This window comes from Anthonomus grandis, chromosome 18 (genome assembly GCF_022605725.1).
Source record: "Anthonomus grandis grandis chromosome 18, icAntGran1.3, whole genome shotgun sequence".
Taxonomy (NCBI): domain Eukaryota; kingdom Metazoa; phylum Arthropoda; class Insecta; order Coleoptera; family Curculionidae; genus Anthonomus; species Anthonomus grandis.
In genome coordinates this window covers 9708706-9729139 of record NC_065563.1, presented here as the reverse complement: position 1 = coordinate 9729139, position 20434 = coordinate 9708706, and the positions used below count along the sequence as shown (strand labels likewise).

The following is a 20434-nucleotide window of genomic DNA, read 5'->3' as shown; positions in this document are numbered from 1 at the left end:
GGCTTCATATTTTCAATATTTGGAGTGTCCTGTTTTTGTTTAAATTTTTGATAACACAATAAAGCATTTTTTCCTTAGCTGGGCCTTATTTGCCACAGGTACCTTATATACAGACATCATATAAATTGGTTGTAGTAATTGAAATTTGTGCTATTCAGTACTCAAACTGACATTCAACAGAGCTTACATTTAGACTCACATTAAGTAGGTTCCATCTTTTCAGTTGATTGCAACTGCCCTTCCTTGTGACAAATCTCTGCAAAAACATAATGCGAGTGAATAACTATCAATATGCAACCTACCTATCTCATTGCAGGAACACCAAGTTTCATTAAGCGCAATTATTTCTGAATGAAACCTTGCTTTAAGATACACAGAAAGTTCACAGCTTTTTACCCTAAGACTTCTAAGTTAGATAAGTACTAAAGTTTAAGGATTCTATAGTCTGGGATAGATTCTCTTGATGAAGCCTGTCGTTTTTGGTTACGAAAATTATAGAAATTATCTTTTTGGTGACGACTGCTGTAACTGCTCCTGAATTGAAGTAAACTGACGATGCCTTGACGTTCATTCTCTAAGGTTTTCATCTTACTATCAACTGGCTTAAGTTTGCTATCTAACTTGCAATTGTACTAAAACTGCAGCTGACGTCAGTGGCCGTATTTGGACAGGTGCAATCCAGACACTACTGAGCAACAGATATTAAACTACCTTGAAAGACAATTAAACATCTCAGAGGTATCTCACTGGATAAGAATGAGTATGTTGTATTCTTCAAGAAAGGGGTAAAAGAGTCTCTATTGAAGGGACTACTTGACCCGAATCTCTGGCCAGCAGGAATAGCGGTTAAGGAATTTCGTTCCAGGCGCACTCAGGGTCGAAGGGCGAATTTTCAGCTAGACCTAACACTATCTCAGCGTCTACAGTAGACGATGTGTTATTCTTTTATCCGAACGTGAAGGGCTTAAAAACTAAACTAAAGGAATTTCTCTGTGCTGCTCAATCGGAAGACTACCACATTCTTGCCCTAACTGAAACTTGGCTGGATCCGGCAGTCAACGACGGTGAATTCCTTAAGCCGCGTATCCACCTGACAAACGGAACGTTTAGAAACATTTGCAATCGTTTACAAACACGATGTTTATCCGGTGGATACGTCGGTCACTCGCATTTGCAAACGTTTCTAGGCGTTTGTCACTGTTCCGCAAAAAGTCGGTAACTTCAAGGATTTTTTGACTTGTTTGTGGATTTCTGCCTGATTTCACTGGAGACGCGATATTCTACGTTTGTAGATAAATAGATATAACCGATTAGTGTTTGTTTACTTGTATTTAGTGTTTATAAAAGTTGTGGTTGAAGTGATTGATCAATAACTCGAACAATAATCACTATTTTTTTATTTAATTTGTTTATTTACGATGAATATTACTACGGAATGGGATTACGAGCAGTGTATTTACTTAATAAATTTATATAGACAAAAACCGGAACTATGGAATGCCAGACATGGTTTTTATTATAATAAAATTTAGAAACATGACGCCTGAGCCGATATAGCCAAAATATGAATGCAACCATCGATATTCTAAAGGCTAAAATAGGCTCGTTGACAACTTCATTTAGAAGAGAAAGAAACTCAAAGTTTGGGAACAGGAAAAGGTCTGTATATTTAGTGAACCTGTTTTTCTTGTTTAATATTTTTTGACATCAAAGTTGGAGGAGCTTCCAGCATTATCGCTTTAGAGTGCAGTTTTTTGTGTTTTTAACCGTTAGCCTGGATCCACATAGGTACGTGATCACGGATCCGTTGCAACTACGTGACTGCTCTCGACCAATAAGGGTTTGTTATGGTTAATTGCCATTGGTTGATATCAGTCATCGCAACGGATCCGTGATCACGTACCCATGTGAATCAAGGATTATTATTAATAAGGATGGCCAACAATAAAACTGAAAATTTGCAGGGAGGGAGGAGGTACATGAGGCATTTGGATTTCTTATGGATAAGAATAAATGTAGGAAATCTGTCAGCACTACAAAAAAGATGACTCATTCCCAAATAGAAAATTCAGAGGTGAGAAATATTTTTTATTTTACTTTAATTTTACAAGCGAAAACTCATTCTTTACAAAAACACTAACACTGTAGGCTTAGCTTAGCATGTTCATTTTGCCATGGAATAGCTCCATTGCTGGAAAAATATGCTGCAAATTCTTCACAAATTTCCTGAGGAATTTTTGCAGACTTTCGAGGAACTTTTTTAATATTAGTCAGAGACAACATTTCAGTATCATCTCTCCAAGCACCAGGACTAACTTTCCCTTCTACTTCACTATCCAAGGCTCCTTGTGGACAATAAATATTTGCTGAAGAGTTACTTTTGCGTAAGAAGTTGTGCAAATATATACAAGTCATCACAACTAATTCTGCTTTATGTGGCTCTAGAAGCATTAGTTTTCTTAAAACTCTAAAGACAGATGCTAGGATACCAAAAGCATTGTCCACTACTCGGCGTGCTCGACTCAACCTGTAATTAAAAATTCTTTGTATTGAACCTTTTTCATAAATTCCTGAATAAGGTTTCATTAAATTATTAGGGAATAGCTTTCTCGCGACCAGGCAACGATTGTGGTAATGGCAAATTTAAAGCATTATTTTGAAGACGTTCATACAACTCTGTGTTTCTAATGATTCCTCCATCTGAGATTCTTCCTTCAACACCAACATCAACAAATAGAAAATTATAATTAGCATCAACTAGGGCAAAGAGAACGATGCTGAAAAACGACTTATAATTAAAAAAGTCACTTCCGGTTTTTTTAGGGCACTGTAAAACTACATGCTTCCCATCAATCGAGCCAATGCATTGTGGAAAATTTCATAAGGTTTCAAATTCTTCACATGTCTGCAACCATTCCGCTTTGGTTTCTGGCATCTGCAAAGAAAGAATTGTTTTTTATTTGTATGCGTTTGTTTGCGTCAATTTAAAATATGTGTTTCACCTCAACGTTAATTTAGAATATGCATATTTTAATTATTTTTGTTATTAATCATTTTTTATTTTTGCATTTTTTTTTTCAGGTTATTGCTGATAATGAAGTAGTTGCCGAAGAAGTATATACTGAAAACAGTGAACCAATTGGTGGAGGAACAGAACCAGAACATCAAAAAGAACCTTAGAACAGGAACCATTACTATCTATTTCTGCAACGTCTACAAATGAATTAACAAATCCACAATTGCAAAAAGCAAAACGAGCGAAACGGAATATTTGTGATATTTATGGGGAGCATATCGCATCAAAGCTGCGTACTTACAGTCAAAGAACACAGGCCAGGGTACAACACATGTTTAGTAATATCCTCTTTAATGCTGATATGGGACGTTACGACGATGTGGTGCCTAAGAACACCTCTGGTTATCTGTCATCTTCTGGAAGCGTTACTTCTTCTAGCACATGCACTACCCCTGCTCCTTCACCATGCTGGTTCAAGCTCTCATTATTCCGATCATGCTTCACAGTACCGTACCCATGAAAATACAAGTGCCGGCGCATCTTTCGTTGTCTCTCAGCAACCACAACAAAACTTAACTACACTCACTAATGTTCTGCCGACCTCAGAAATCCCTCTAAAGCTCCGTATCCATAAAAATGCTAACACTAGCGCATCATTCGCCAGCTATCTTTTTATTATTAACTTTAGTCACTAATGTTCTGCCAACTTCAAGAATCCTTCAACAGCTCGAAGCCCATCGAAATGCAAGTAGCAACGCAACATATACCACCAGTTGTCAGCAGCCACAAGAAAATGACCATTGGGAAACAAACTTTCCAGATGAAAATCCTGACCTAGAATCTGCATCCATGAATGCAGGAAACTATTTAGCAAACTTCAATCCATCTCAATCACAGACAAATACTAATTACTCATAAAAATAAAATACCATTTATATTATCGCATAGATAGGTATGATCTATACGCTAAAACCGCACTGGACGTATGTTAAAAATGTCATTTCAATGAAATAAAACGTTGGCCGGGTTCATCAGAAAAAAGCGTTCACTGAGCGCTCGAAAATTTTACCTGGTATCTAAGGTATAAGCATTTTAATTGGATGTTGCTAGGTTAAGTTCCGAGCGCTCAGTGAGCTTTATTCTGATGAACCCAGCCATTGATTGTTGACATACGTCAAGTGCGGTTGTACTCAGCGTACAGGCCGTACCTACTCATGTTTAGCTAAGTAACTAGTTTTCTCAATAAAGGTCAAATTTATTATATGGTTATTTACTTACCCTTACATAGCTCGCTAATGCTTTCATGATGGCGGCACATACTTCAGGAAATTATTTTAGAAATGAGCTGCTTCGAAACTCTGAAGAGGTACATAAGACTGGCATAGGAATCTCCTGTCGCTAGAAAGCGAAGTGTAATGGCCAGTCTAATTTCGGCAGAGACGCACTCTCGATAATTCGTGTCAATTTTAGATAATTCTGGAGAAATTCTTGAGAGCAGAAAATCAAAATCTCTTGGCGAAACTCGAGTAAAATTTTTGAATAAGCTACTCCTATCAGTTTTGATATTAGAAATCAGCTGCATAGAAACTCTAGTTTTTAAAAAATGAGACACCCAAAATCTATGTTTCCTTCTTTTTTTCTTCTTTTCTTTTCCTATTAGTGCACAAAATACTAATGCAGCACAGGCGGCAAGTTTCTTTCTACTTAACGTGGCCATTTTTACGATTTTTCTATTCTCGGTTTTCCTCAAAATAAAAAAAAGACCTGGATACGCGACAAACGCTCTCGAAACTGCTTTGTGAACGATTTCAAACAACATGTGCTGATCGGTGGGTACTTCGTTTTGCAAGCGTTTATCATTCGCAAACGTTTACAAATGTTAATGCCAGTGGATACGCGGCTTTAGCTCCAACTACTGCGTGTATAGAACGGACCGCAACACTAACAACAGCTCGAAAAGTAGAGGCGGGGATGTGCTAATAGCAGTAAGAAACACTCTAAAATCCCATCGTTTGCCAATTGCTGACAATTCACTCACATCTGGATCTCTGTGTGTCTTGGTGATAGTGAGGAATATTGCATTGACTGCATTTACATTCCTCAATTCATGGAACTATCTGTATACCTTTCAAATATTACATGTTTACCAAGAGAAGATAGAAGAATATGGCTTAAGCTCAAATAATGTTATATCCAATGAAGAAAACCTTTTATGTGACACATTCACTTTTCTAGGTTTAATGCAGCTCAGTGCAGTGGTTAATGATCATTGAACAATTCGGGACATTTGTTTTACAACCTTTCATTCCACCTTAACAACTAAATGCAATTGTCTAGTCGGGCCTTTTATCATCCTGCTCTTGAGCTGCAACTCCCAAGAAGTAAAGCCAATTACTTGGATCTACCAGTAACCAATTTTTATGACTTTAATCAAGCTGATTTCATATGCATAAATAACTACTTTTCTACATTTAACTAGCTTTCTATTATTGTTAACGATAACTTAAATACCACTGTTGCAAACTTCTATTCTGTTGTTCATGATTGTTTGAATTACCATGTGCCTATAAAAAAACAGGACCCACCATGATTTTCTAGAAAATTAAAAAGTCTCGTTATTCAGAAAAAAATACCACACAGAAGGTACAGACAATCGGGATCAAATACTGATTCCTCAAATTTTAATGCTCTACCCTCTGAGTGTCGTACATTATCTAGTGAATGCCTCAGACATTACATTGAGAGAGCCGAAAATGCAATAGAAAAACTTTTTGGAAATTTATAAAGCTTCATTCCAAACAAGGCGCTTCTTCTGTTCCAAATGAGATGACTTCATGACTTTAGGGCTGATACCGGTATTTCTATTGCAAACCTCTTTTCATCTGAATTTAACAACAAGAATACTAACCCTTCTATAATGCTTCAGGCAGCTTTGATACCTCATATAAATTTAATCGTATCAACCAAGCGTTTCTTAGTCGTACTACAGTTGAAACACCATTAGCTAAACTGGATAACAGAAAGGGAGCAGGTCCCGATGGAATTCCAAACATGCTTTTAAAAAAGTGCTGCCATTCCCTCTTCCTTCCACTTTTTCATATTTTCAATCTGTCCCTCACATCTGGAACTTTTCCAGATGATTGGAAGCTATCTCACGTATCTGGGAATAAAAATGATGTAACTAAATATTATCGTCCCATTACTATCCTCTCTGCAATTCTTAAGCTGTTTGAGCACTGTGTAGATGTGGTTCTGTATGACACATTTCAGGAAATAATTGGGGATAAACAACATGGATTCACCAGAGGTCGCTCTGTGGATACAAACTTGTTTATTTTTAGCAACTACATCTTTAAATCCTTTGCCGACGATAATGAAACAGATGAGATATACACGGACTTTAGTAAAGCCTTCGATAAGGTCAACCATAATTTATTCTTATCTCTCATATTTCTGATCTAGGCATCAGCGGGTCCCTTTTACTTTGGATTAAGTTTTATCTGATGGATAAAGAATAGCGGGTTAAGATTGGTGGTTTTCTGTCAAACCGATTTTCGACAACTTCAGGGATCCCACTTAGGACCATTGTTGTCCAGCCTCTTTATTAATCGCCTTGGCTCCCTATTAGAATCTGAGTTCTTGCTGTTTGTTGATGATTTGGCGATTTTTCGATAGATTTCTTCCTCTCAAGATCAGTTGGTGCTCCAGAGAGATATAAACAAAGTGTTTTCCTGGTGTAAACTGAATGAAATGTCATTAAATATCGAGAAATGTGGATTCATGAGGTTTACTCATTTAAGGGTCTCCCTTCCTTAAATTTGTTATTGAAAGTATCCCCTTAAAGCAGCTTGTCTTAGTCAAGGATTTAGGTGTCTTTTTGGACCCGAGACTTACTTTTTCCCACCATTTCAAGTATAGGGGAGACCGGGTCACAGTGGCCACCTTTTAATTATTGTTGGCGTATTTTTCAACCCATTTAAGGCATTTGATTTTTTCTTTCAGGGAAATAAAGGACTTAGTCTATACTAATAACGCAAAATGTATAAAAAAAAACACTTATTCTTAAAAAAAAATTAAACATTTTAATCCGCCTTGATTTTTGGCCACTGTACCCCGCACCAGGGGTAGAGTGGCCATGACATTGGGGCACACTGGTCACTAATAAAGAAATACAGGTTTAAACTTATATTTAGGAAAGATTACATTATATTGTATCCACTAAAGTCAACACCGAACTTATAAGTTGTACGTAATCTGGAAGTACCACCATAATCTAAAGAGGCTGGTAAAATCGAAACAATATCAAAAACTGGGACTGATGCCTCATCTTTCACTTGACGAAAAACAAACTTATTGCCTTTCTTCCTTAAGAAATTAACTTTAAATTCGTCGCGTTCAATACTTTCGACTTGGCCCACTTAGAACCTTATTGTCTTTTTAGTTGCAAACCGAATCAACACATAGCACTTAACACGAATATTGTCCAAATTTTCATCCAGTTCAAATCATAATGTCTTCATCTGATTCAAAAATATCTTCGTCGGAATTATGGCTCTCTGCTAAGTCTGATATTTCACCCTCACTTTCGCTGCTGGATGGCATTAGTTTCATTATATTTTTCTTACCTTTTACAGTGTTATCTTGCTTATTTTGTTTTTGTTTCAAACTCTCCTTTCGACATTTTTCCATATATTCCTGTTCTATTCTGTTCATTACAGGTGTGCTTGTCAATATCTCTGCTTCTTTTTTTTTCGTCCGGTTTTTCGTTCTTCAATGTCATTAACTTTTGGATATGGTCGTAAATTTTCAGGATATATTAAAGCTAATCTAGACTCATTTTGATTCACTAATGTATCATTTTTCAAAGGAATTGAATTACAAGAGCTGGTGGTCGGGATCACCTGATTTAACGGGGTGTTTGGTCTCACTGTCTTCTCAGGTTCTATATGTGAAGTTTGGTCCTTTGGTTTTTCTGGCTTATCTGTGATTTCTGCTGCTACATACTCAGCATCTCCATATAGAAACTTGTTAAGGGGAAATATTCCTGTACTAGCAAAACCAGATATGCAATTTTTGTGTGAAAAGGCAAGAGGATAAGCAACGCCTAAAAGTTCGGCTATTTCGTATAAAGTGATACGCTTTCCGGGATTATTAGCCAGCCAAGATTTACAAGCATTATTATAATATGTCTTTAGTGGTCCATACACACATTTATCCAGAGGCTGCAATTTATGGCTTGTGTGCGGTGGCAGCGTGAACAGAATTATTCCTGATTTTTTAGCTAAGGAGATCACTTTATAGGATAAGTGTGTTTCATGGTTATCCATGATTAGTAATATCGGATCTTCTTTAGCGGGCTTGACATGTTTATTAAAATGCTGTAACCAAGATTCAAATATTTTCGAAGTCATCCATCCATTGGGCGAGGCTGCTCCCACTGTTCCTATTGGAGCATTCTTGATCATATTATCTCGAAAATTTACTCTTGGAAACACTAATAGTGGTGAAACACAATTTCCAATAGCATTAATTGCTCCACACATAGTAACAGAATGCCCCGTTCCGCAGAAGTCACTTGCCCAACAACTTGTCTCTGACCCTTCTCTGCAATAACTTTAGTTGATCCTTGCACAGTCGTCAATGCAGTTTCGTCGACATTATAAATTTTACTGGCATCTAAAGTAGGATACTTTTCATACAGTTTTAACAAAGTATCGTACCATTTATGAACTACGACTTTATTGAATGCTACAGATCTTGACATAGATGTCGCTTCAGGGGTTCGTAATGAAATAATGGGATTCCGTTTCATAAAAGCACTAAACCAGTCTGGGCCGGCAGATTCATTTGTATGCCAACTTTGCGGAATTTGTTTATTATTTGCAACTGCAAGATCATAAGCTAGCTTTCTAGCGGTTTTTGGTTGTAAGCCATGTTGAAGTTTTCCGCACTGAATTAAATATTGGCATAAAACTGCCTCTTCTTCATGTGTAAAAATTTTTCGGCATTCGTAATTAGGGCGCATTTTTGGAAATATCGGCTCTTCCCAGTAAATATTTTGGTCACGGCATTTTAAAATATATAGTCGCAACGTGGTACGAGGTATGGCAAATCGCAGTGAAGCCGCTTTTGTAGATAGACCTCCATTTAAAACTGCAATAACAGCTGCTTTCATATCATTTTCGTCAACTAAGCCAATATTTGTCTTACGTTTTCTATTACGTGGCATTTTATATGGGTTTTGTAACCTGAAACAATTATATTATTATATATAGGTACAATATATATTATTTATTTCTTAGCTTGTTTTCCAAAAAACCACTAATATAATAAATTAGAGTAAATAGAGATTGTTGAAATAGAAGTGTTGTGTGTGTATAATAATACCGTGTGAAGTGTTAATACCATATTAGCTAGAAAGAAAGCAAAATACAGCAAATGCAAATGGAATATTGTTTGCTTAATTATATTGATAATAAATTACTTTATTATTGATATTAGGATGTCGGAGAATTCTACAAAATATAAAATATTAACTGGGGTACAGTGGTCACTCGAATTATCATAAATTAGTAGTGACCACTAATAGATATAAGTATACTATATAAGATATAAGTATACTAATAGAAGATAAAAACACTAACACAAAAATCATAAATAGGACGGACATCAAAGGAAGAGAGATTGTTGGAATGGTAGTTTGCACGCTACATCCTAGGTGGCATAACATACAAGCCAAAGGAACAAAAGTTATTTAAGAGTGACCACTGTGCCCAGGTGGCCACTGTGACCCGGTCTCCCCTACCATAAATAGAGCTAATAAACTGCTTGGATTTATCAAGAGATCTTGCACCAATGTGTCAGCGTTGAAGTCACTATATATTTACCTAGTGAGATTTCTTCTTGAATTTTCCAATATAATTAGGTCACCTCATTTTCTCATTTAAACCAAGAGGATTGAAAATGTTCGGCGCAAGTTTATCAGGTTTGCCGCATATGCTCTTTTGAATTCAGGCCTGAATCTTACCTGTTCTGAGACCATGTCATACTTCAGCATTAACTCTTTATCAACCAGAAGGCAGTCCTTTGATGTTTGTCCTTAATAGTATTGTTAGAAGTCCAGAGTGTCTTTACCTTTCAGGTCAGGAGCTTCTCCATATTCCCTTTTGCAGAACATCCTATTTACTAAATAGTCCTATTAACAGAATAGCTTCTACAGTGAATTGCAAAAGATTGTTAGAATGAGTTTCTAGCTTAGCTTCAACCTTAAAATTTAATTGGTGAGTTTATCAATTTCACTTTTCATAACTCCAATTGCATTTATACTAGTAGGAATCCTTAAAATCAATTCAACAATTTGGATATACCTAAGTGTACTAGAGTTCTAGAAGGGCTCAACTCTTTAGTCAAAAGCATGTCAAATCAAAGGACACTAATAAAATATTTCTGATAAATTAAAATATGTAAAAAATTATTTATTCAGTATAAGTACAATGTATATGGACGGACTAATTTACACTATATTCACTTTAAGAAATAAATCTATTCTAATGTGGACAATAATTGTACCTTGAGGTCTTACTTTGGAGCTTATGAGTAACTAAGTATAAAAAAAGAACACAACAAAACAATAATTACTTTAAAAATGTACATATCATTAATAGTTTGACCCCTAAAAGTTCATGGGAGCCTTAATAGGGACCAAAAAGTCAATGTACACTTTAAGTCTGAGATTCCTAAAACTATCACCTAACAAATGGTCACAAAACTAACCTAAATACAGCAATAATTCCCACTAGAACCGCTGATAATTTACAAAAAGAGGCAGAATTGCACTCGTCCTCAGAACAGTAACATTCCTCCCAGTAGACACCGTTATCGTAGACTCCCCAATTGCAGACTCCAGTGACTCCCGTTTCTGCTACAGAGGCACAACGGCGAATTACTTGGCGCCACCTACCATCCCCTTAAAAAGGAAAAGAGTTTTCTAGAGGTTCATTCATACTAAAGAAGATATGCACATACAAATGAATCCTTTGGGGCTTTGCTGGGTGACTTTCATACAAAAGGTGCCGGGCATGTGGCTCTCATCACTGTGACAATCTATGGCTATATGGTTTCTTTTGTCGAATTTTCTATAAGCCCCGCACTGATCTTGTCCTTTTTTTTCTTCGGATGTGCTGCACTGATAACATCGCACTGACTCACCTATTAAGGCGAATTTCAGTTGTGTGGGACTGGTAAACTAAATTTTATACTTACTGAACGGTAGAAGGCTAAGGATCACTAGGGAAAATAAACTCGTATTGTATATTATGGAATACATTTTATATAGAGATTATTTAAGTAAATAAATATATCAGAAAAAAGCGTTTTTTTTGAAATTCTGTACAAGTAGGTAGTTTGTTTTGATTGTAGGGTGTGTTTACTATATGTCACGAAATTTGACACTTGACAGAGCTGTCAATGTCAATTATAATCGCGAAGTTATTCATAATTTTCTACAAGGCTTTTGTATAACGTTTATTTTACCCGAACTAGGAATAACGAAACACGAAGCAGTAATATTTTTTTCCACTTCTATTAGGCACATAGGGAGAATATTGCAAAAACTTTTACAAATGCTGCTACGTTGTAAGTACCTTAATTTTTTATAACTATACTCACATGATGACTGCCTTAATTTACACCGCAAGTTTCATATGTTTTGTCAATTTTATATGTTAAATACCGTAATATCGTAAGAAAATCACATCAAGTTTGTTACTTTTTATTACTAAAGTTCTTACATCTTTATTATGATTGCCATTATTATTATTATTATTAGAATAATTGGCTTGTAACAACCACATAGTTTGGCCCTTCGTAAAATTCTAAGAAGAGGGCGTTGGAAATTGCGCGTCTAACCTCAAAATTTAAAATTCAGTTTGACAAGCAAGCCAAGCAAACGTATTTACTAAAATTTAATAACAAACCCCTTAAAATGAAGAGCAATTTATTCAGTGCCATATTATTAGTGTTATTGATGTGCCTGTTCATTAATACAAGTAAGTAAATTCTTACGGATAACTTCCCTGAAGCCTTAACTTTACAGCAGTTAATTAATTCCAAGCATTTTAATTAATAAATGAAGCTATTAATCCGTCGTCTCAAGCTATGTGAAAAGTAATTAAAGCTTTTAATAATAATGTGGAAGAGACGTCACCAAGTCAAATAAATGCTTGTCCTGCCTGAAAATTACTCTACCTTCCAGAAGCCCTTTGATTTATTTGACTGATTCTGGCTCTGCTTTTTCCACCATATAAGTCACTCAGTGATTAAAACTTAATAAATGTGATTACCACTAACAAAATTGATTAACTAAGCTATCACAAAGAGCATTTTCCCCAATTGACATTCCCCATTTTCCGCAACTTTAAGACAAGTTGCGAAAGTCATACCGATACCTAAAAAGGATCTAAGATGAACCCTGAGAGTTATCGACCAATTTCTTTTGTCCCAATTGTTGGTAAATTAAGTCATATATTAATTAGTGTTATTACATAAAAATGTTTATACAAATCAGGTAATCATAAAATTCAATGTTGTTTGATTACATTTTTGGGTAGGATGTATCCATGTATTTATATATTTTTTTATGCTGCAGTACAAAAGTTTCAAGAATTCATGTAGGATATCTTTTATTCGTAGGGATTAAAATGTGAAGCTTTTTCTTTCACTCTTTTACACTATTATTAAACCAGTAAACCCTCACATACTGTTTGCTTGCTACTAGACAATCTGAACTTAGGCTGAATATGCCAGTAGCTTTGTCAAACCTTAAAATTCTATTAAAAAAATACCCTTTTAGCCACACAATTGTTTTAAAAAGAAATTGGTGTCTGCAGGTATCAGTTTATCATAAAAAAACTCAAATTGAAGATTAAAAATACATGTTTTGAAAAAATATAGTTTTCCTACAAAAAAACATTTTTGCTAGTGATCAGACACTTACTCTGAGGAATCGGACAGGACAAAATCAGTAGTCAGACAGAACGGGATTGGTCAGTTAAGACCAGTTCAGAAATAGTAAATAATTAATTTTCGTTAAGAGTTTTACTATGGAAGAAGCAAAAATGTTGATTAGTTGAGTAATAATCAAAGACATTACAAAATATACTTAATTAAATAATTTAATTACAAAAAAAAAAAAACAGATAAACAGGTAGGTATTTAGGATGAAGCGGCTGCACTGTTTGCTGGGTATTCTATACAGGCGTCCTTCTTGCAGTTATACACAGCTAGGGGCTGTTGACACATTGCTTTCCAGATGTATGACTATATTATCTTAACAGGAGATATTAATGTAAATTTACTCTTAGAGACTAGTTGCAAAAAATTATTCTTTAAATCAATCTTAGAAACCCGCAACTTGGTCCAGGTGATTGACGAACGAACTGGAGTATGTGAGTTTTCTGAAACTCTGATTGATGTTATATGTGTGGATCGAGGTATGCAGGTTATTAAGTCAGGAACAGTGGAAATGTACGATGTAACAGACTATAGGCTTATTTATTCTTTCTTGAATTGAAGCCTCAATATTCATAAACCTAAACTCATAACTACTTGAAATTTTAGACATTTTGATAAAGATTTGTTTAATAATGCTTTTATGAGTAATACTGATTTTGGCCAAATATTGACCCAAGGCTCTATTGATAACTCTGTCGAAATACTGAACAAGCAACTAATTGAAATTTTTGATTACTTTGCGCCTTTAAAAACTATAAAGCTTAGAACACAACCTAAACCATACTAACACAATCATAGAAATGATAAAACTGAAGAAAAAAGCATATAATAGATACAAGCACTCACTTGCTTCATCTGATAAAAATTACTACCTGGATCTTAATCATTACTTATCAACTGCAATAAAAAGAAGTCAAAGCTTAATAGTTGGAATGTTCATTCTAGGGCTTCATTTGAAATCCCTGGTAGCCTGAAAGATGTCACAAGAATTAGCGATTACTTTGCCAGCATAGGCGATAGGGCCATCCCAGTGGACCCAGAGCTGGTAAAATCATTGATTAAGAAAAAATAATTTATAAATTAACATATAAAAAATATGAAAAGTTAATATCCTCTAATTTTCTCTAAACATCATTATACTAAGGGATGATTGATGGAAAAATATTCTTTTATTTGCCTAATCCTATAACGTTAAATGGTGTTTTTTAACAAACTATAAAAACAGGAATACCTCTAATTATGTAAAATAAAGGAACAAAAAACTAAATTTTTCAACTAAAATAAAATATTAATTTTGCCAAATTAATTAGCTTTCCAAACTCAACATAAGATTGGGATCTTTCCGAGATTTTTTCACTTTATTCTTACTATGATCTTGCACCATTGACTTTAGAACACCAAATTGTCGAAAAGTTTCCCTTAATCTGCCCTTTTGAATTTAATCAACAGCTAAATTAAGGTTTTCTTCAGAATATTTCTGAGCGTTCATCCTTTTTTGAGAATTGATTTTCTAAAACAAAAAAACTCTTTTTGCCAACAGTTTTTATAGAGGTATATAAATGGTTTAATATTGACAATATTAAACCATTTATATACTAAGTTTTTGCTTTTTATTGTTCTAGTAACCGGACACCTTATTTTTTGTTTGTAATTTTTTAAAATTAATAGTTTCATCTATTATAAACATGATAACAACATAAAACCTAATAAAAATTAACCACCACTTATTTTACTTACCTTTGTAATGTACTTGATCTCGACCAATTGAACTGACAGTGATGACAGTTAATAGGATGAAGCAATTTTTTTTTGAAAGTTTTGAAAATTTCATCCTATTTCAAAATTAAGGCGTTTTGTCCGAGTCAAGTAGAGTTCTACTGGTGGTACATCCGGTTCACCAGCACATTCACCCAGGTAAGGCATTGTAGTAAAATTAACCATCGTGTGAAGATTTCTAGATCTAGGATCACTACTATTGAAATGAACATTAAAGTTCCCGGTAACAATGACATTTAGAGAAAGACTTGAAATATCAAATATATTAGTTAAAATCTATACTATCTCTAATCTTGCAAAATTCAGATCAGGATGGTCAGTATTGGGTTTTAAATAGATGACATGACTGAATTCTAATTGACCTACAGAAACCAGAGTTAACCTAGTTATAATCCTCCCATGTTAATACAAGTTTAATCAGTCAGTGCTCACAAACACATTAAAAAAATTCCCCATTAAGGACCTCTTCTTACTCAGATATTTTATTATAAATAATTTTAATATTCTTATGTAAAATAGATATAAAGTTTTTAGACTTAAACCCACTCACTTAGTGTCTTCTTTGGAAAGAGAGACTATCTTAGATTGTGGGCATTATAAAGATTCCAAAAATGATTTATTTTTATCCCTGGTGGTCCCAATAATCATAATATTGTCAACATGTTGCTTAGGTACACTGTGTTTAAAAGAGAGCTAATTTGTCTCGATTTGGTCCTCATTTTCTCATGTCCCTGTGATGACTCCCTAGTTTCCAAATAATCCAGAATTGCCTTGAACTCTTACTCAGGAATTGCTTAAATCAGAACAATACTAAAAAGATAATGGTTTCCCTTCGAGATTGTAGTCATGATCAACAGTCTCTGGATGAAAGTGTAATTTTGCTCGGTGTGTTTGAAATTCGGGATTAACCTGGGAGTTCCATGTTGGGGAACTCTTGTTGTTATGTTATGTTTGTTGTTGTGTCTATGTTATCAATATGTATATTCCTAATACAAAATTTGTCCAGCTTAGTCAGAGCTCTATATTTTGGATAGTTCCACTCTGTAATGATACACTGTTGGTTTAATTGGGACGACTCTGCTCATATGTTCAAAATATTTGCCTGACATCTGAACTACTATAGAGAGGCTGCAGTTTACATTTTAGAGAGTTCTTACCCTGCCTTGAGCCTATATTCTCCTGTTTGAATAATCCTGAAAAATGTATGACCTATGCCTCCTTGGTACTGTGGTTTCAGACACTTTAATAAAATACCTCATAATGGCAATTCCTCACTATGGAATACAGTTGAGGAGTACCTCTGGTCGAACTTTTCTGACCCCCTGTAACCTAATTCTTTTATATACATTTTATTGTATATTTTAGATATATGTATTTGCATTTTATATTTCTTGACTTGTGTAAGAGTGATTTGCTTGTTGACATTAATAAATAAGCTAATGCCGGCTTTAATTAACAAAATCAACATATTTTATAGCTTCAGGCATAAAGTGTTGGAACTGCCGCTCAGATGCCGACTCAAAATGTTCGGATCCCTTCGACAATGCCACGTTTGCCATCACGGACTGCGACCAAGAAAAACCTGCCGCCTACATTTTTGACAAGTACGATATAAAAAGTCAAAAATCCACCATGTGCAGGAAAATAAGACAAAAAGGTATTATTTTTATAATTGCTTCCATGGCACATAATGTACATGAATCATTTGTTTTTTTAGTTAATGGGGTCTGGAAGTACTTTAGGAGCTGCGCCTTTTTAGGCGAAATAGGCATCAAAGGGGACGAGAGGTTCTGTCTAATGCGAACTGGGACCTATAACATTTTTATGGAGTATTGTACTTGTAATAGCAAGGACGGATGTAACACCTCCTCCCTTATGAGTGTTTCAAGTGTTTTGGTTGGGGTTTCTTTGTTATGTAGTTGGTTTTTAGGGCAAATGTGGAGGTAGTTTTAGTAGGACTAGGTTTTTTTTAACTATGAGTAACTTTACATTCGTACCTTTGAATCTCTTTTTATAGCCGTCCATTGTATAGTTATAGGTCTAAGAACTTTTTGTATTGTATTATAAACATTTTATATAAATATATAGTCATGTTTTTTTTTCATAGTCATATAATTCAAATACAAAGTTTTTTTTATCCAACAGGAAACAAATCCTAATAACAACACAGTTATTGAAATATTGTAAAATATATACGGATAATACAATGAATTAGTATGTAATACATACATACATAAGAGAACAGATTTGAAACTAATCAAAGGCATTTCAAACATTAACATCATACCATAACTGATGATCCATTGAACCAGTTGCATATGGACTCCTTTCTTGGTCAAAGAATAATAATAATAATAATAATAATGTTTATTTCGAAAAAATAATAATACAAAGTAACTTAGAATACAGTTGGAAACACAATTAACTATTAGTTTTTGCGTGTTCCCATTCAAAATAAATAGATATATCAAGTTCAGACAAAATAAAATCTAGTATGTGAACAGTATAGTGATTACAAGCAACAATTAACATTAACCAAACAATTGCTCAATATTAATAATAATGAATCACATTTTTATTCTATACTTGATCCTGGCATAAGGTTTATTTCTCAAATCAAGAGGCATCATATTGTAAATTTTTGGAGCTGTATAAATTAACGGTCTTTAAGTAAAATTTATTTTAGGAAAGGATAGAGGATTGTTGCTTTGAAACCTGGTTGCCAAAGGCAATACTGGTCTACTTTTAGCTATTTTATTATTACAAAGAAGTCTTGTAACTGAATTTACATAAATGTGATTCAGCTGAAAAACTCCTGCCTCACTAAACAAATCAGTTGATGGGTACAAATTATTTTTAAATATAATTATTTTATTAAGCACACCTTGAATGTTCGAAAGAACATCCAAGTCTTTTACTTTATGCCAATCATGAGAGTCCTCTATCCATCCAGGTTATCAATCTTGCTAAGGAAAATTGCATCACTATTGACATTTCCACCGCACTCGACCAATAAGATGCAACCTTTAGACGTTGGCATTTTTAAGCCTTTCAGTATTGCTTATAATGCTCCGAAAGCCAGTTACCATTGATCAAGTTGCAGGTTGTGTGGGTGAAGCATATCAAAAAGTAATGACTTCAGCAAATATTACCTCCGGTTTTAAAAAATGCGAAATAGTTCCCTTTGACAGAGAAATATTTACAGATATTGACTTTTTGCCATGCTCAGTCACTGATAGACCTCAACTAGAACTGGGTAATCAAACTCCTCAATTTGATTTGAACTAATTGATGATCAAACTAAACTAAACGCAAAAAGATTTATAACCCCGGAAGAAATTCGCCAGTTTCCTAAAGCTAAGCCGAGAAAAGAGACATCCAAAGGTAGACGAAAGGGAAAAAGCATGATACCCACCGATAACTTGAGCTGGAAGAAAGACAGGCTAAAAAAACAATACCTTCAAGCTCAATAGTGTACAGAAAAAGAAAAGTGTAAAACGAAAGATTCGGGACAGTGATAAAGAATGGCATTCTGATGCATCATCTGAACATTTTGAACCTGAAGTGGATCCCACAGCATTTGAAGATCTGTCAAAATTTCCAGAGGTTGAGGATTATGTTCTGGTTGAATTTAAACCAGAAAACACAAAATCAGCCTGTTTACTACATAGGAAAGGTGCTTTCTTGTGTTACTAAGACAAATGAGGCGAATATTAGTTTTATAAGGAAAAGCCAAAAGACTGATTCAAAATTTTACTCTCCCGTTATCCCAGACATTGCCACAATACCAGTTAAGGACGTTAAAATGATTTTACCAAGACCCCTTAATTACGGTCATACTGAGCGACAAAATTAATTTTTTTCGTTTGAATTAAACTTTAATGAATATGCGATAATCTTCTGTTAAAACATGTTTTCTTAATTTAAAAATTAAAGTAAGCTTAAAGCCACAATTTCCTTTGATGTTCTGTTTAAAATCAAAATTGAAATAAATTAAGTTAGAGTTTTTATTTTGTTTTAATCACTAATATTTGGGCAATTACATATAGTGTCTTACTGTTACCCATGCATGGGTAACACTGAAACAAATGACAACTGAATTTTATGTGTCAAATTCAGAGATCTTAAAACTGGTACTGCTAAATTCTATACATATTGTGTTAATAAAAGGATGTAAAAATACAGTTATTAAAAAATGTTGTTTATACATTTAATAGTAATGATCTTATAGTAAAAAGAAAAAAAAGTGTATCACTGTTTCCCTAGCTGGAAAACCATCCTACAGCAGTTACAATTAATTTGCTTGTCCTGAGGATTCTTCACCAGTTTATTGTAGTTTTTTACACTGTGATCAACAGATTATGAACTCAATACTGGCGAAAACTAAACACCCATAGCTGAGAGAACTTGCACAACTTTGTAAACTAAACAAATATTTTTATTCCATATTTACATAAAACACAATATGTAATTTATTAAACATTTTTATTTCAAATTCGTACATGAAGCTACATATTTTTTTTTTAAATAAAACATTTTTAATCACAACAATAATTCTCGTCAAGACTTACATAACTAATTTTTGCTTTTTTTTAACCCTATAAGTACATTAAACCTATAAATAGACTCTAAAATTTAAATAGAACACCAAACGTTAAAAACTAACTAACCCTATATACTCTATGAGATTCTATATATTTTATGGTATTTTTACATCCAGGACGGAAACAATAACGTGTTTTTTTACAAAAAAACTAGACCAAATCCCTGAAAAGGGTATTCACCCTTAGGTAACCCAATTTGTTTTAGGCAATACGATCCCTATGGCCCACTTTCCCCTCGGGAAAACTCACGCGTATAGTACGTCCAATCCAACGATATAGTGTTGCACGCACTATACTTACCCACCAAAAAAAAACCGTTAATTTTACATGAAAAACTGCCATAAAACTACCAGGATAATCGGGACGAATATTCCTTTAAATTTCATCCCCGGTGCTGAATTGCAGCCGTCGTATTCACAATACTCGCAGAAATCCAGGGAAATTCCGCGTGCTACTGCGTCGTAACAGGTGCCCACCGGTTTCTCCAACGGGATCATCTCGCAACGTCTGATGTACGTTAATTGGTAGTCGCCAACTGGAAATATAGAGAAAATGTTCGTAAATGCCAACGTTGCATGCAGTACGGAACCAGTTTTATCAGTTTTATTTATAAATAATAATAGGCCTTTATTTTTAACTCGGCGAAGTTTAAAAATGTGTAAATTTCTATATATGCAAATTTTTAAAAGGAATTTTGTAAGTCTCTTTAATTTATAAGGGCTAATCACTTCTTATCTATGAAATTCTTTTTTCTGGAATCCTGAAATATTTGAAAGTTTTTTTTAACGAACATTTATTACTTTTCACTTAATAAAATGAAGAAACTTTTAAAATCATTAAAGTATTTTTGAAAATTTTTGGAAAATTCCAGGAATTGCTAATTATAAAATTTTGTTTGTTTTTTTCTTTATGGAAAACTTAAAGGTTTTTTTTATTTATCACATTTATCAGTTTTCTTTTTGATTTTATAAAATTCGGATATTTTTTGAGTTATGGTCTAATTTTAAACAATTCCGGAACAATTTAA

General features: G+C 34.2%; 3 protein-coding genes across 5 annotated transcripts in view; 1 reads left to right on the top strand and 2 right to left on the bottom strand.

The window, feature by feature from the left end:
* Window positions 1-10470: 10470 nt before the first annotated feature.
* On the bottom strand, window positions 10471-11460 carry LOC126747028 (uncharacterized). Its single transcript, XM_050455514.1, has 3 exons — window positions 11279-11460; window positions 11042-11224; window positions 10471-10982 (listed from the first exon to the last, which is right to left on the bottom strand). Exons 1-3 carry the CDS (start codon window positions 11340-11342, stop codon window positions 10777-10779), a joined length of 453 nt encoding a protein of 150 aa, XP_050311471.1. The 5' UTR covers window positions 11343-11460; the 3' UTR covers window positions 10471-10776.
* A 42-nt stretch (window positions 11461-11502) lies between these two features.
* Window positions 11503-16905, top strand: LOC126747026 (uncharacterized). Of its 2 annotated transcripts, none has more exons than XM_050455511.1 (3): window positions 11503-11650; window positions 16281-16460; window positions 16521-16905. In XM_050455511.1, the coding sequence occupies exons 1-3, from the start codon at window positions 11638-11640 to the stop codon at window positions 16748-16750; spliced, it is 423 nt and encodes a 140-aa protein (XP_050311468.1). In that variant the 5' UTR covers window positions 11503-11637; the 3' UTR covers window positions 16751-16905. The 2 variants fall into 2 exon arrangements, with proteins under 2 accessions (XP_050311468.1, XP_050311467.1); XM_050455510.1 differs by lacking the exon at window positions 11503-11650 and adding an exon at window positions 11773-12063.
* Window positions 16906-19271: 2366 nt separating this feature from the next.
* Window positions 19272-20434, bottom strand: part of LOC126747022 (uncharacterized protein DDB_G0283697-like) — a 34549-nt gene continuing 33386 nt past the window's right edge. For both annotated transcript variants that reach the window (XM_050455506.1, XM_050455505.1), the window contains exon 4: window positions 19272-19942. In XM_050455506.1, coding sequence (XP_050311463.1) covers window positions 19731-19942 — 212 coding nt within the window. In that variant the 3' untranslated portion in view covers window positions 19272-19730. The remainder of the gene's footprint in view (window positions 19943-20434) is intronic.